Genomic DNA, 16,111 nt, shown 5'->3' with positions numbered 1-16,111 from the left:
CTCAACTGCTAACCAATCACCATACTATGGTTTCTATCACAGATTAGAAAATAATCAATGTAACGTGATATCATACACTATAAACGTATTACGTCTGTAAAGACATACCCAGAATGTAGAAATAAAAGATGACAAAAGCCACTTCAATATATTCTTAAATTTTCATATCAACATCATCATTCATTTCAAAGATACAATTTGTAGAAAATTCATTTTTCAAGAAGCTTGATAATAAAAGGGTCCTATTACTAAGCGTCAAAACATTTTCGTGCAATTGTGTCGACGAGAGAGAGAGAGAGAGAGAGAGAGAGAGAGAAAGTTCGAAAATTCGTAAAACTTTAACTCGCAAACCCGTTTACCAATTACATTGGAACACTTTCAATGCCAGTCGATTATCAGATGGCGCATTACCTTTGAAAATGAAACGAATGAAATCATATCGACATTCGCAACGTTCTCAGCTTCCTCTTTTTATCTCTTTCCTTCTTTTTGAGACGAGGGGGACACGCACGGATCTGGATATTGGAATTTAAAAATTCACTCTCGCCGTTATGCCGTCGCGTGGATTTAATATAACCAGCAGTCGGCCCGTGCTCAAGCACAAAGAACGAAATTGATACGGAAAGTGCGGGAATTATTTAACGTTCCCGTATCTGAATGCATATAAGTTTTTTGTCCACTGCGAAAGGAGCACACGGGGACATAGAGAATGAAAAAGTACCCAGGCACAGGGCCCTGTCCCGCTCGATTTAACCGTCTTCAAAATTTCAAAGAATCCCTCTCTGTAAGAGCTTTATGGTTTCAAGTAAGGAACGTCGTGTGATTTGAATATCCTCGTTTAGAGTGAAATGAATAATATTATCACTTTTGTAAGTTTCAATCTGAAACGGATAGACGAATCTTTAGTGCTTGTTTCATTAACTGGTTGAATAACTTTGATTCTTTATAATGTTTGAAATTTTGATGTTACGTTGTTGTTACCTTTCATGTTCAATATAACATAGTTAACAAAATCAATCTAACATCTGAAATATGATAACCAATATTTTTGAGGAATCAATATTTTTGATGTAAATATCTTTCAAGACAATCCCATTGAAAACACCGTTTTCATAATAGGTGATCGAGCGATTGCTATGATATTGGTTTCTAAAATTTTTCTCATATGAAAAATAAAAGTATGACTTATTATATCTTTCTTCATTTTAAATGCATGAAATGTAATAAGAAATTAGCTTCGATGTTTACAAATTTATATTAAAAATACCATGCTAAATATAATCAGGATAAAAGAGGACAGAGAATAACTAAAAAGGATAGAATGCCGATATCATGTTTGTATGTTAATATCCTTGTTTACAAGGGTAACTTTTAATCAGAATCCTCTAGAATATTTCAAATAAACAAAACACCACAATCCATAAAGGGATTAAATACACTGTGGATATTTTCTAGCTTTCAGATATAAATTCACATTATTAATCCCACGCAAAAGACATATAATTCAGCATATAGAAAGTAACGACAAATAAGTTTTTAAAAAATTGTTTCTTACAGAAGCTTTATGATTGCGCAAAGGGTGTCATAATATTTTAGTATTTTCGCCTAGAAAGGAAAGAATGTTAATATCACAGTTGTCACCTTTAATTAGAGACACTATGCTAATCCTATTAATTGATTACATAACGTTGATTCCCTACGATATTCCAAATAAATGAATAAAAGAAAAAAATAAATTTATCTTCGATAAAAAGAAACAAATTACCTTCTGAATATTTCCTAGTATTTTCTATTACAAACTCGCGTAAACAATTCCACATAGGAATCGTATAAATCAATATATCATCAATATTATAGGTATATATAATTATTAAAAAAAAAAAAAAAAGAGAAAGACAAACGGAATGACGATCGGCGAGAGAGATGGGAAAGTAAACGAGAGAAAAAAGAGAGATACAATTTCAGTTGAAAGAGAGGGATCGAGGGGGAAAGGCGCGAAAGGTAGGGTCCTCTTCGGTAGCCCGCGAACGTAAATCCCTTCTGGCTGGATTTTAACGTGAAATTTATCGTAGTGCCGGTAAATTATTGTCCGTCATGGTATCCCGGAGGAACCGGGAATCTTCTAATGGCGGAGAGGCTCGCGATCGAGGGCGTGCACGCTATTAATATTTCACAAGGCTAATGTGCCTTCGATTACTTTATAAATACCCAGGGAGATATATCGATACACCTGTAGATGTTTCTATATCTGTACGTGTAGTTGGGGCGCAACGTACCAGCGACGTTTTCATAAATTTTCCAATTTCGCGGTTGCCGGTCCACGTAATCCGTCCTTTCAGTATAATCCTTGCCTTGGTTTTGTATTAACCGCGGTTGGATATCAGGTCCGCGAGCCAAATTTACATTCGGAGACTGATGAGTCCTCTGAAATGTATCGCTGCACAGGATCACCAGCCACGCATTAATATTTTTTTTCTTTTCTCTTTCTTCTTCATTTCTTTCCACGACCTTTCTATATTCTCTTTTTCTACGTGCACGAAAGCTTCGAAGTCTCTCTTTCCACATTTTACCTTTACCATCATCCTCTTTGTCTCGCCGTTACCTAGTTTTCCACCCTTCTCGTTTTTCTACGTAGGTATTTCTATTTCTCTATGTTTGTTTTATTTTTTGCTAACGAGCTCCGTAAATCTTTCGATCTCCAAAGTCGGCGATAAAGCCCGGCGTAATCTCGCGTTTTATTTTCCGCCTGGACGATAAATTTATTTCCTTATCGCTTTGATCTCGAGCTTAACTCGCGTTCAAATATTTCTAGATTTTTTTCTTCCACGTTTCCTTTCGCTCGTTGTTTGCTCACTGATAAAAGGTTCACGCAATCCTCTTCGATTTTCATTGTTGACTGTCATTAGCCCTCCTTTGTATCCATTTGAAGATCACGAGACCAAGATACGATAAGTCAGTTTTTCATAATATTCTATCTTTGTTGTCATACATTTTCAGACTGATTGTCAATTTTAGCAACATAGTTGCGACATATTTGATTGCAACGACAATGAAATTTCAAAATGTCTTATCAAACATGTACGTAATATTTTCTAAATATCGAAGCTTAAATATTAAAATGAAATATCTAAATATCAAATATCGAGCATATTGAATCTTAAAATTATTCTTTCATAAAAGACGGGAAATGTGATTTATCAGGTTTCCCACTTACGGCTTTCATTACTTTGTAATTGGGGTCGAGAAATTCTTCTCTCTTTAAATAAAAAGAACGTAATATTGGCCCGTTCGTGTCGTTGCGACGCGTTGCACCGTCACCTGTAGTTTTCACGCGTTGCTTGGCCATGCGGGCGAATTCCTGAGAAATGACACGATTATAAACGGAAAATAAATTTATTTGGCGGAATTTCAGCGGAGTAACGATGCGCAAACTGCAGCAAGTGTAGACTGTCGGGATTGCACGTTGGTCGAGGGATGTATCAATTACGCTTAATTCGATCCACCTGACAATCGTATCTTATTCCACGCCAGGCAAATTGATCAACGCGCCATTGTTTGGTATCGTAGCTGCGTTTTCCGGAAAAACAAATCTCTTCGCCCGATACGGACGAAATTCCATGTAGAAAAGCGTTAGTAAATTCTTCCGTTATATAAAGTATGAATATTCACTCGTTTAAAGTTATCTATCATGTTGAACTATTTTTCTGCTAAAAATTATATCTATGTTATATAAATAATATTTATGAATTTATAAAAGGTTATAAATGTACCAATAATCTGAAGAAAAATTTTTTATGGAACCCTCTAGCTTTCTCTTTGTGAGAAATTTATAAGTAACCTTCAAACCAATAAATCTTGAGACTGTCAGAAATTTATGCCTAACTTTCAAGGCAATTCTTTTTCTTCTTCCCTGGTAGTTAACTTTTATGATACGTGACCTGAAAGTTACCCGCTCGTTCATCTACATTTTTTAGATATCGTTTTGTCTCCTTACTGCATCATGTTGTTGTATTGTTATGTCTTTCTCCTTTCCTTGTTTCTTCTCTTTTCGCAGCAATAATTTTCACAGAAAATATGCAAAGTGTAGTAGGCGCTAATTGTGTAAATAAAACAAATTCTTACCCGAGTTTCATTCTTTTAATCATATTCATAAAAATATGATGTTACACCAATGTCCTCATATTTATAACAGCCTTGAATTCCTAATGTTCCACTTAAGAAATCGAAAATTCTAATTAATCGTAACTGTTTCCTTCACGAACAAAAATAAATAGGGCGATAAAAGGTTAAACGATTTTTCTATGATTTTACACTTGATCTCCTTCGCCATCAAAACGATCGTCTAAATCGTCTAGATCTAAATCCTATCATCGAAATCCTTTCTAAGATCGTCGTAAAAGGATATACCACAGTTGATCCTTGATGTATCGATAAAAAGCGTCATGGAATCTATGTTTTCCGTCTTACGAGGATATGGTTCGTGTGATATAGGGGTGACACTGGTCGTCATAGCCGGATTTGTCGTCGAGCTTAACGCTTCGTTCATACTTTGGGCAAGTATATTCGCGTCAACGTGCGTGGGTCAATCGTGTGGGGCAGATTGGATGTGACATCATAAAAAGCTCAGTAGCGAACGAGCACTTACGAGCCCGAGAAAATTGTCCATCAGGCAGAATGAGAGATGTCGCGCGGAATCCGTGTCATTTTGCCCCATGAAAAACGTGACGGAACTCTTAAACGATCTGACGACGAACGTTCTCGATAGTAGTATGAAATGAATAGTCAATACGATGACCGATCTACACGGAGAGTCGAGAAAGTTGAACGAGACGTCGGCCGTCGCCATGTATCCCCGTTGCAACGGGTGATGAATCGTCCAAGTTGCCAATACGTAATTTTTCGATGGAATACGGTAGATTCTGGACGTTCTCTGGGCGTGACTTTCGGACATATTGAATGCTTCGTGTATACGAATAGTTTATAAATCGAAAGAGGAACGAGCTGTACCCATAAGAAATTCGCGCGATAAGGGTTGAAAATTGTATCAATAGGATACCCCGAACGTCGAGCAATTTTCGTGTCAGTTTTTCACGACAAGTAAACGTCCTGATTTGATATTTACTCCGTAGACAGTGCAAAGGTCGCGAGAATCTAATTTACGATGCAATCAATCCAGCAACGAAGTAAATGAATTTATAAGATAGACTTTGTGCATACTTCCGATACTTCCGAACGGTTAATTTCGAGAACCTATTAACCCTAGATGACCTCGTTCGTCATTTCGTCATTCGAAAAATCTTCCATCTGTACCATCTTTATACCGAGTATATTCGGGATGATTTGAAACAACGTACCAACCAGATCGTTATTCGCGTAAAGATTGCCAAGACAAGAACCTAATTTCAAATTTCTCCAATCTGTACAATCATCATCTTTTCAAACAACTTTAAATAACATTCCAATCAGCTCAATTTCGACGTAAAGATCGCGGCTTCCAGAAATCCGATCCGGCAGTGATTTCTTCAAATTAATCCCTGCGTCGTTCCAGTGCTCTCCGCGCTGTTCCCTCGAGGCAAATTTCACGCTCGCCGGAATTCCTGCAGATCAGAGTTCTCTCTCTTTTCTACGTGCAAACTTTTGTTCGACTTATTTCTCTATTCGGCTTCTCTATTCTGTGAACGTAATGGACAGCACGTTTACAGGTCTCTCGGTTAGGTCGAGCGTGTGAAAGAGAATCGTTCGTTGCGACAAAGCCCCAATAAAGCCGGTTTCGGGCCGGTTAAATGAAAGAGATATTACGCGTTACGTATGCGGCGGCCGTAGCGGTGGAAAAAGGGGTGGGCAAGATCGACGTTGCCTTTGTGGACGGTACCTATCGATAGCTTTGTTGGCGGTGCATTTACGAACGTCGAGTGCAGGTTCTCTCGCCTTGCAGCAACAGCGGCCGCCGCGACGTCGACCCTTGGGCGAAATGTCACGTCGGTCACACGACGTCGACGACTACCAAGCTTCGCTCGCTTACTTCTCGCCTTAGGTCCGAAAGAGAGAGAGAGAGAGAGAGAGAGAGACCGTTTCGCGAAAATTCCCGACGCAATTTTATGGCTGAACGACGCGAGACCCATACGTGAAACGGAAGCCAGGATTGTCCTGGAAAGTCGAATTGAAGATAATTCCGAACGTGTTTAACCGAATTGGATGACAATTATGAGCTTTCTTTGCTATAAATACTCTTCTTTCTTGCTAATCTTTTGTTGTTACGTGTTGCGAAGGTAAGAGGATAATTGAGTTTAAGGAAAACGGATGTGAATGGTGTTGATCGAATTTGAAAGATTTTTCCTGATCTTGACAAATAATCGATCGACTTATAATATTAATGAATTAACAAGTTGCAAAAAAAATATTTTATAATTTTATTATTTTTTGCAAAACAGGATATTCAGTAGGCTTGTAATTTGTAAAATGAACTCAAAGACATTCGATTATCAAACACGGTTCATCCAATATGGGAATTTAATACTGCTGATAATTAGAAAGGGCTGTACAAGAATCATGAGCCTCCTAGATATTAATTGAATTATCTCACAAATGGGGCGTTATACGTTCTTTCTTTCTTTTTTTTCAATTGTATTCAATTGTAACTGGTAATGGTACGAGATATTCTTCAGACTAGCGAATAATTATTTCACCCCTTTCGTAACGGACGAGGCAATATCGTGGAGTGGTGAATTTTTACTGCTTAAAGATACTTCAGGCTGAAAAGTAAATTGCCACGGCGAATACACAGATATTCGAAGGAAGGAATATCGAGTCGTGATGCGCATCGGAAATGACCGATTACCCATCAACTGTGGTAATTACCATTGCGCAATACTCCACAGGCAGGAGTGCTTTGTTTTGTTCTGCAATATTCATAAAGCTCATCGACCCGCGGGAAGAAATTCCGCAATGAAATACAAATAACCGAACCATCGATTCGCCAATAATGAACGGCAATTTCTTCTTTCGTTCTCCAATAAGAAATTCCATCCTCGTGCCGTATTTATTCTTAAACAATCAACCCCCAACAAATTAACAAGTTCTCGGTACAAACTACCAATTCACGTTTTACCGAAACACTTTTGAACGAGACCGCAGTTTCCACCGACCAAGAACACCGTCCCCAACGATTCTCCTTCTTCATAAAATACAATCAGCAAATAAAAAAAAAAAAAAAAAAAAAATGAAAAAAAGAGAGACATAAAATCAAACATTAAATTAATCAGAAGTATCGAAGATTGCAGGGCAGGACTAACAGGGGAGGTTACGTTAAAAGGGAAAATATCGCCGGGACAAGAACCGTATACGTTTACAAGTTCCACAAAGGGGCAGCAGGAGGGTGGAGGACATCGATTTTCAGCCTTGAATTTACGATCCGCAACGGCGCTACTTTTCTGCGGTTCGTTCGTCACCCACCCTTCCGTTCTCTTTCACTCCGTTGTTTTTCCTATTCTCTCATTTTTTTTTCTTCGGGGAATCGTGTTGCCCGACGTGGACACACACAAAGTGGCAGGATGGATACACGCGAGACCAAGACAATACGCAACCCTTCGGCATATGTCGAAGAAAAGAGACAGATAAAAAAAGAGAAAAGGATAGAATAGAAGAGGATAGAAAGGAAGGGAAGAAAGGAAAAATGGCCCGGGTAAATTCGACGGAATATCGAGTTGGCAGATATCAATGGGAAGGACGGCCACGTGTGTCCGTGGACGGGGTCGAAACTCGGCCCAGATTCGGAATGTGGGTCGGGTCAGCTGCATCCGTGCATCCCCCGGGGTATGGCCGGGTGCTGCAAAGCGCAGCACGTATTCGATGCACTTGCAGGCTCGGGGCACGGTCATACGTGACAGCCGCAGCTGACCGTCACGCGTCGAATTTGAATTGATAATTCGCGTAATTTCTGACCGAGCCCTGTTGGCATAAGGCTGTAATAACGGGACGAACAATTAATTACGGAGTCGCGGCCTGAGCCGTTCTTTGACGTATAAACCGCTTGTCTGTTCGCTTGACGATGATGGGTTGACCGTTTTGAGCTTTCACGGATGACGTGTGTGCGTGCGAGTATACGTGGTATACACGCGTGTTTGTGACACCGGTGGAAATTGTTTATCGTGCAGATCGAGAGTGCCGCTATTGATTGTCAAGATGTGTCTCGTTCGGAAGATTCCTTTTGTTCGCCGATTTTTGCAACGAGAAGAAAGATATTCTCCTTTTGTCCCGTTTTGCCTTGATATTTTCAGGAAGTAATACTCTTTTTCGGTTTTGTTTAATGCTAAATTCGTTTATCAGCTAGTTAAACGAAGATTACCGTAATGTTGTATCGAAACGTTATACGTAATTTGTATTTAATGATCTATTGAAGAACCGCTATTGAAGAATCGAAGTTGTGGACAAAGTAAAAATGAAACTTTATCCAACTTATCTTCGATCAAAAGGAATCACAATTGGTGTCACTGGCCTGATTCGATGCTAATCAGTTTTCTTAACAAAACATTTACAATGATTCCATCAACTTTATCTGCTCAGTTTACCCTTTTCTCTGTTATAAAATATTTGAAATTTTAGAAGAATATTTCTAATGTCTGAATTATGAAAACAAAAGTTTAAAACAGCAATGAAAAATAGAAGATACGGTATGATTGTACATACGATATAGCTGGAATAGACATTTTTGTAATTGTTCAGAGGTAATGTGCAACCAATTAATGTGCATATTACGAATTCTGTAACCAAGTAGGACTACGAATTTTTAAACACTTACTTATTCGAATAAAATTTCCCTATTTATAGGATGCGCAAAACCTTTTTCGATTCGACTATATATGTGACAATGCCCGGAGCACTCTATATACGTCTATCGTTAACCATGGAGAATATAATTCATGGACAAAATAAAATCCACTTGTAATCGTTAAATTGACGATGGTTTGGGGAAAAGTTTGTGAAAAGGGTTAAGCAAGACACGGTTGGCGAAGCAAATCCCGTTTTCCAGCGCCTACATAAACGGAACCGTGGCGAAGGGTTGGTGGGCGGTATAAGAGAGCGAGAGGGAATCGAGGACGGCGTATCGCGGTGGAATACTGCGAGGCAGCTTCAAAAGTTGCCAGTTAAACGACGGAGTTAACTTCGTTTCGTTGTTTGCGCGAACCGCAAATTTCCTCCAGTTACTCAGACCTGGAGCCCTGGTGCCGTTATAATCACGTGGATGTACGTGTTACCGGGGCTCGAACAGCAGACAGAGAGACGAGAGAGTCACTCGGTCGTTCTCGTTTGTCCCGTTTCTACTCGTGTGACAACTTACTCCTCGCCTTGCGCTTCATTCGCGATAAAGGACAGAGAGGAAACACGGTGCAACCAGTTCCACGGTTCGGAGCCTCTATCTCACCTTGCCTGTTTCCTATACGTTACACTCTCTGTCTTACAGTCTTACGGCGGCAAGTCGCTTGAATAGAATTATATTGATAAGACAGCCGCTTTCGGGAATAATTGAATTTAGGCTAGTACACTGAATGTTCGACGGATACTGCTATCTGTTTGGTGCAACTGCTTTACGTGGTTGTTCTTCCAATAGATATCGGTTTGTTTCGTGGTTTAATTTCTGATCGAATTTTCCTTCCTCGGGTATAAAGAAATTGTCACGTGATTAGACAAATTGTCTACAGATGATAAGAATTCTTCATAGAATGTAAACATTTCTCGTTTGGAATATTATTAAGAGAAGTATTTGCTGATAGAATAGAATTATATCGGTTGTGGAATAATTGAATCTACGCTACTATTTTATGTGATTATTCTTTCCTTTTGGTTCGTGATTTAACTTTTGATCGATTTTTGTTTTTTCGTTGGAGAAAATTGCACGAAGAAATTTTGAATTGATAAGGGAATTGTTTAGAGGTGACGAAGAGTTTTTACATTTACAATATTCTCCCTTTTTCATCTGTTAGATGCGATAATTTTACGAGGTGGTTTTTCTATTCGTGATTTATCTGGTATTTAATTTTTCATCGGTGTTTGTTCGTTGGTGGCGATTTTGAAACAAAGACGAAGAAATCGCGAAATGGAAAGACAATCGTTTATAGATGATGAAAATTTGTGACAAATGTAAGTGTTCCCGTTTAGAAAAGTAATGAAAAACATGCTTTCGTTGAATGACTCACCTCAGGGTTGCAGATCTTGTATTTCGTGCTCCACGACCTGCCTTTGCACGGTTTCCTCCTACAGCGCCTCTGCTGTCGTGAAATCCCACCGCCGCAGCTCCTGCGAAGTAGGGCGGGCATGATTAAAAAAACAACGTACGAAGAGACTAACAAGGAGCATAGGTGTAATTTTCGACGCTGGTTCTTTTCGTCGCAAAAATATCATTTTATGTAAACAAGCAAAGAATTCAGAAACCCTGTATTCTGTATTCCTCGTTGTCGCGAAGATTTGCTAATGATACAAAGTATAATTGTACTATTGCTATTAAGATGTAACAATATTATATTCTAATTTAAAGAAAAATGTATTGAACGTGAAATATACATACGTTGTCCATGTATATTTATATTATATATATTATTATTATTATTATTATTATTATTTCGTTTCTTTTACTTCGCGTATCTCGACAGTTACGAGAGAACTGGCCGGAATTAGGACACGTAAGCGGAAAATTCAAAGCATCTGGAAAAATCATACGGTTTCTTTGATCATGAATTACTCGTTTCGAGAATTTAAGTAGCACTTGTGCTTGCGGTACACACGGGTCGGTGGTTCGCAATTCTGACGTCATTACCTAAAATTTGTTTCAAACGTAGCTGTGGTTTAAAAGATGAATGAACGGTATATGTATAACAGAGTATACGCATAAACGATGACGTCAATTAAACGAATAAAGGATCTTTAATTTCGCGACAACGAAACGTTTCAGGGAACTACTTCTACAAATATCCCGTTTTCCAAACGTTCCCTCTGTTTCTTAATTTCCTTATTTACTTACTAATTAACGGAGAGAGACGGTTGCTTAAAATCTTTCATAAATAAATTTGTCGAATTAATGAAATATCTTAGACAAGCTAATTCTTCTTTTACTAGTAGACAAGCAAAACTATTCACAATTTTGTTCAAACAATTTGATGTTCCGATAATAAAATTTATTGTAGAATTCCAAATCATCGTACTACGGGCTATGCCCGTAATTGTAGGTTAAGGGGTTAAAGAATCTTTATTGATGTAATATATCTGTCCTGAAAAATATTACTTTTGTGAAATTTTGTAAATGCATTCACCCCTAATATACATACATATTACTTACAGAATTTTGAAGATCGGTAATAGGGAGAAATGTAAGAAAATGGTAGCAATGACATCTAAAAGTGGAGAATAATCTAGCACAGAACTAACAACAATAATTAAAAATATACAATAATCTATGTATACAAAAGTGGCAATGGTAACTAAAAATGACAAAAGTTTAAGACATGAAATATTATCTATCTATAATTTACAGTGGAGAATCGTAGAAATATTCGCACCTTCAATTCCCAATTTCGGACGATTGATATTTTTTCCCAAAAATTTTGAAGAATGTATCGGAATAATGAAAATTTGCATTATAAGTGTGGCGGATGAAAAGAGAGTCGTGCGTTTCGTCCCGGGACTATCGGTGGACTCGTCAGTAAGGCTATGCCCGGTAGTCCCTGCCTTAGACGTAGAGGGAGTCTCGCTAGGTTCGGGTATTTGTATCAATCGCTCGTATATTCGACCGCTAGCGAGTTAGACAGACTCGTTGTTGTCGTAGCCCTCTAGTGTTGGCGGTTGGTACCCGCGGATCGCCCGGGAGGTGTTGCGCCGCGTTGATGCCTCGACCTGTCGGCGTCCTATTGATACCGATCCGCCAAACAGCCTCCCCCTAGTGCTAAAGCGTGACCTCAAAGCTATATAGCGCGATACAGGTTAGAGGGAATGGCTTGTCGTCGATGCTGGAAGGCTGATCGTCGTGGGGACGAGATGGTGGTCTCTTTCTCTGACGTGCTGCTGGAGGTGATGCCCATGAACTTATTGCAATGGCTACATCACTTCCTGGCTTGGTCGTCCGTCGTCTCGTATCCGGTCACCTGCTTGCTTGGCGTGTTCGTCGTCGGTGGTTGGCTCCTTTCCTGACTCCTTCTCCGAAGGTGCGTGTTCGTTGTCGGTGGTCACCAATGTGGCAGATGAAAGAGAGTTTGCGTTTCGTCCCGGGACTACCGGTGGACTCGTCAGTAAGGCTATGCCCGGTAGTCCCTGCCTTAGACGTAGAGGGAGTCTCGCTAGGTTCGGTATTTGTATCAATCGCTCGTATATTCGACCGCTGGCGAGTTAGACAGACTCGTTGTCGTCGTAGCCCTCTAGTGTTGGCGGTTGGTACCAGCGGATCGCCCGGGAGGTATTGCGCCGCGTTGATGCCTCGACCTGTCGGCGTCCTGTTGATACCGATCCGCCACATAAGAAAATATCAATTTATCCACTATCGACAATTGGGAGAGGTACTAAATACTAAACTTCTGCGATATACACTATATGTCGTGGATTTGGCAAAAGAGAGTGGTACAAATCAGATGGTAATGCGTTGATGAAGGGAAAAAATTTTAATAAATGTATCGGGGAACGCGAACAAATATTTAGAGGGCCGTGGCTGGCCGCGTCGAATGTACGGCACCGTACATCATACAATAAGCTTCTCCAGGAGGGCGAATGCAGTTCACCAGTCGTAAGCGTCATAAATTATTTGCTGGCGCAGTCTGGGCCGTTTCTGGTCGGCTGAAAAACGAGCTAGCCGTTCCGACGTCCGCCACCGGAACTCTACCGTTGTCGAAATGAGTTCTGAAACGTTTAACATTCCAGCGACATAATGGCGCCGCGACGCGATACTTAGCGAAACAACGTCAATCTTACATTTTTGTTACAAAATGGAGGATGTTTGCTAAGTTAATTTCTTATAAATGCATAGACATCCGCAGTCTCGTGATAACCTTCTAACATTTATTACTGGTTTACGTTATAGGAAGCGATGGAAAGAGTTACAAAAATGACGCAAAAACGTGATTTGGCTTTTCATTTAGTATAATAAACATGTGATAAAGCTATGACGGTTAAAAATCAATGTAAATGCGACATAACGCAGATAAGAGAGTGATTTGTAAGAAAGTATAATCGAACGGTAGTCGTGATAGGGAAATCATGATTTATCGTTTCTTACGTCACTCAGAATAATTTCACAATCCGTTATTAATGAATAAGCTGTAGGGTCAGAAGTGATTGTCGTCAGAGACGAGGATTTCTGTGAGATGAATCAAATGTGTTTTGCCTGCAGTGAACCGTAATAAAATTCCCGACAGTTATGTAAAATATTTTGCGTATTTTCTAATATCGTTTACACTATCGTTCAGAAGAATCCGGATATTTTGATCAATTTGTAGTAATATTATGCGAATTTTACCAAAACGTCGAGATTAATAACAAGTTAATAATTGGTAGTTTTTTTTATCTATTAAAAAGACTCGACGACGATATGTTTGTCTATTTACTACATGTAACTTGTATTGACTTGTATTAGCGCCGGAAATGTTTCTATCAGTTTAGAAGTACGTTGACCTGTGTACTTGCTTACAATTAATCTCTCAAATAACAAAATACAATAGTTCTACAAGGCTTGATGATTACAAATTATAGATTTCTTTATTATTGTTGATTTCCAAAAATGAACTGTCATTTATTCGCAACTTTTTAATGAAATTATATTTTATAAAAATGTTTAAATGTCTGCAAAACTCAGCTATAAAGAATGAGTGTACAAATAGTTACGAACGAAAGTGTATCCTATCGCATCAATCAATTAATATATCCAGTCAAATCTAAAGCGTAAAATGCTTACCTTGTACAGCTGGACCATTTGGACCAAGGTGACCATTCGCCCCACACGACGCTCTGAAAATAGAAAACAATTTGTCAGTATTTGTTTCCTTCGCGAAGCAATTTGTCAAATTTGGGACTAAATTGTACAAATGAAACGCCCATTTCCGCGGAATACATTCGATAAAACGGATGGGCACGCGTGCACGCATGTTTATCATTTATCATTTATCACGAGAAAAATTCGACGTTCAATTATTCGGCGTAGCGAATTAATCGGAGGCTGTATTTTCTAAAACTGTCCCGTTTCTTGCGCCCATGCGTTACTTTTAACGAAATTGGAGGATCCGTCGCGAGCGAATGAATTCGTTAAAATACCGCTCGATGCACAGCAATATTCGATAGGTAATTAAATCAGCCCTCATGAAATTGTTGGACAATTAATCCGTACAACGACAAATCCCCCCATTCCGCCAGCTGCTCCCGTTTGTCAAATATTTCTTGTCTATGCTCGAGATTTACGAACAAAAACCTTTCGAAGTATGAATTTTATTCCAGTCAAGCACAAAGGCTATGTTTAATCCAAGAAATTGCTGCTTTTAGCTCGTGTGGGACAGGATGAATCGTACGTGGATGACATGACGGATGAAAGGTTTTTGTAGAGTCTTAAATTAGAGACACTGAAATCGTGAATACGATAGGATTTTAAAATATCGATAATCAAATGTTTTATGAGGTTACATGAATAAAATAGTTTCCATTTTAAGAAGATTTTACGATTGTCCCTTTTGACCCTTTCCATTCCCCAATTGCTATATTTTCTAACGAATTGCTGACAAAACTCCTAAAGAAGGCATAATGCATTAAAATGCAAAACAAGTACATATTATATATCGTTACATAAGCAAGATATTTGCAACAAGCACGTAACATATAATACGTAAATGAACCTCCATTTATCTTAACATTTTCAAAATTAGGGAGAATCATAAACGAACAATATCGTACAGGTCGTACAGTATCGAATTCTAAAATTCATTTTCATGTAACAATATGTGTATAGGATTTCTAGAAATATATTTTATTGTAATAATAAGACCAGTAACGTAGATGATCCGAGATCTTTGTAGTGTTAATAAACTTCCTTCTAGATTTACCTCGTTCAAAGAGAACATAGCGCAAAAAATGGCGTACATCCGATTCGTCGTATCAAGAATTGGAGAATGTGTGTCGAGAATCGCGTATAGAGCAATGCTTGCCGATAAAAGTGGCACCGTAAGAACGGCGATATATCAAAGTATTTAGCGTTTCTCTACAGCGTGGAAACAGAAAAATCTCGTCTGCGAGGCGGACAGGAGCTGGCTTGCACATCGATATCCCTCTTGGAGCAATAAGTTCACCGTGAGACGTGATAAAAATTTCGGCGCTTCTATATCGTAATGCTCGGCACGTTCGTAGCCGAACCGAGCGGATTTCGAAAATTCACTTTTACCAGTCGGCTCGAGGCTCGTCGAGCTGAATTCCAGGCTGGATATTTCGCGATGGCGAGCAGTAGCTGCGATCATCGCTTCAGAATCTGCAGGAAATAAATCGGGAAGGTCGGCGAAGCATTCTAACGTGTTAAACGACACCTGATTCGATTCTGTCCTTTTTTAAAAATAATCAACTTTGCGCAAAGTCGCAATTTTTTCATATTAAGATTGAAAGAATCGTTGGGAAAAATATCGGTGATTCAATATCGTAGCGAGCCGTGTCATCGTCCGCTTTATGTTGCGTTACATAGAAATTCTGTGGAACGTATTGTTAGCTTTTCCACTTGTTTCCCATTTCGAAGTAGAACATACGCGTGTCACGTTTCTCGATCGCGGAGGGCTTAACAAATACGAGCCCGTTCATCCTTTTCCTTTCGTAACGAAGTTCGTTTAGTTATTGCCCTCAATTGTTTCGGGGCGGACGGTTTTCAATTTTTGAGGAATGCTTGTGCACCTCCTGTACATCGTATCGTCCTGTAATTTCTACCTTCCACCCCCCGCCCCCCCTCCATCTCTCCCCCTATTTCCAACAAGAAATTCGAAACCATATACGCGGCCCTCAGATATCTATACGATTACAAAGAAACAAATAAAAACTCTATTACAATTTTCCGTACTAAATTTGATAAAGAAGATTATTAACGTAACCGTGGGGTATCAATTCGAGAGTAGAG

The 16,111-nt window shown here is 39.1% G+C and overlaps 1 protein-coding gene across 1 annotated transcript in view; it reads right to left on the bottom strand.

The window, feature by feature from the left end:
• LOC117239853 (protein madd-4-like) overlaps nt 1-16,111 on the bottom strand; it is a 258,313-nt gene that overhangs the window by 65,236 nt on the left and 176,966 nt on the right. Inside the window, exons 4-5 of the mRNA XM_033505680.1 lie at nt 13,928-13,980; nt 10,194-10,293 (exon numbers count right to left, since the gene is read on the bottom strand). Coding sequence (XP_033361571.1) covers nt 10,194-10,293; nt 13,928-13,980 — 153 coding nt within the window. The remainder of the gene's footprint in view (nt 1-10,193; nt 10,294-13,927; nt 13,981-16,111) is intronic.

This window comes from Bombus vosnesenskii, unplaced genomic scaffold, assembly GCF_011952255.1.
Source record: "Bombus vosnesenskii isolate JDL3184/JDL3185 unplaced genomic scaffold, Bvos_JDL3184-5_v1.1 scf7180000014442, whole genome shotgun sequence".
NCBI classification, from domain to species: domain Eukaryota; kingdom Metazoa; phylum Arthropoda; class Insecta; order Hymenoptera; family Apidae; genus Bombus; species Bombus vosnesenskii.
The sequence above is the reverse complement of the archived record's forward strand: the minus strand, read 5'-3'. Positions and strand labels throughout refer to the sequence as shown.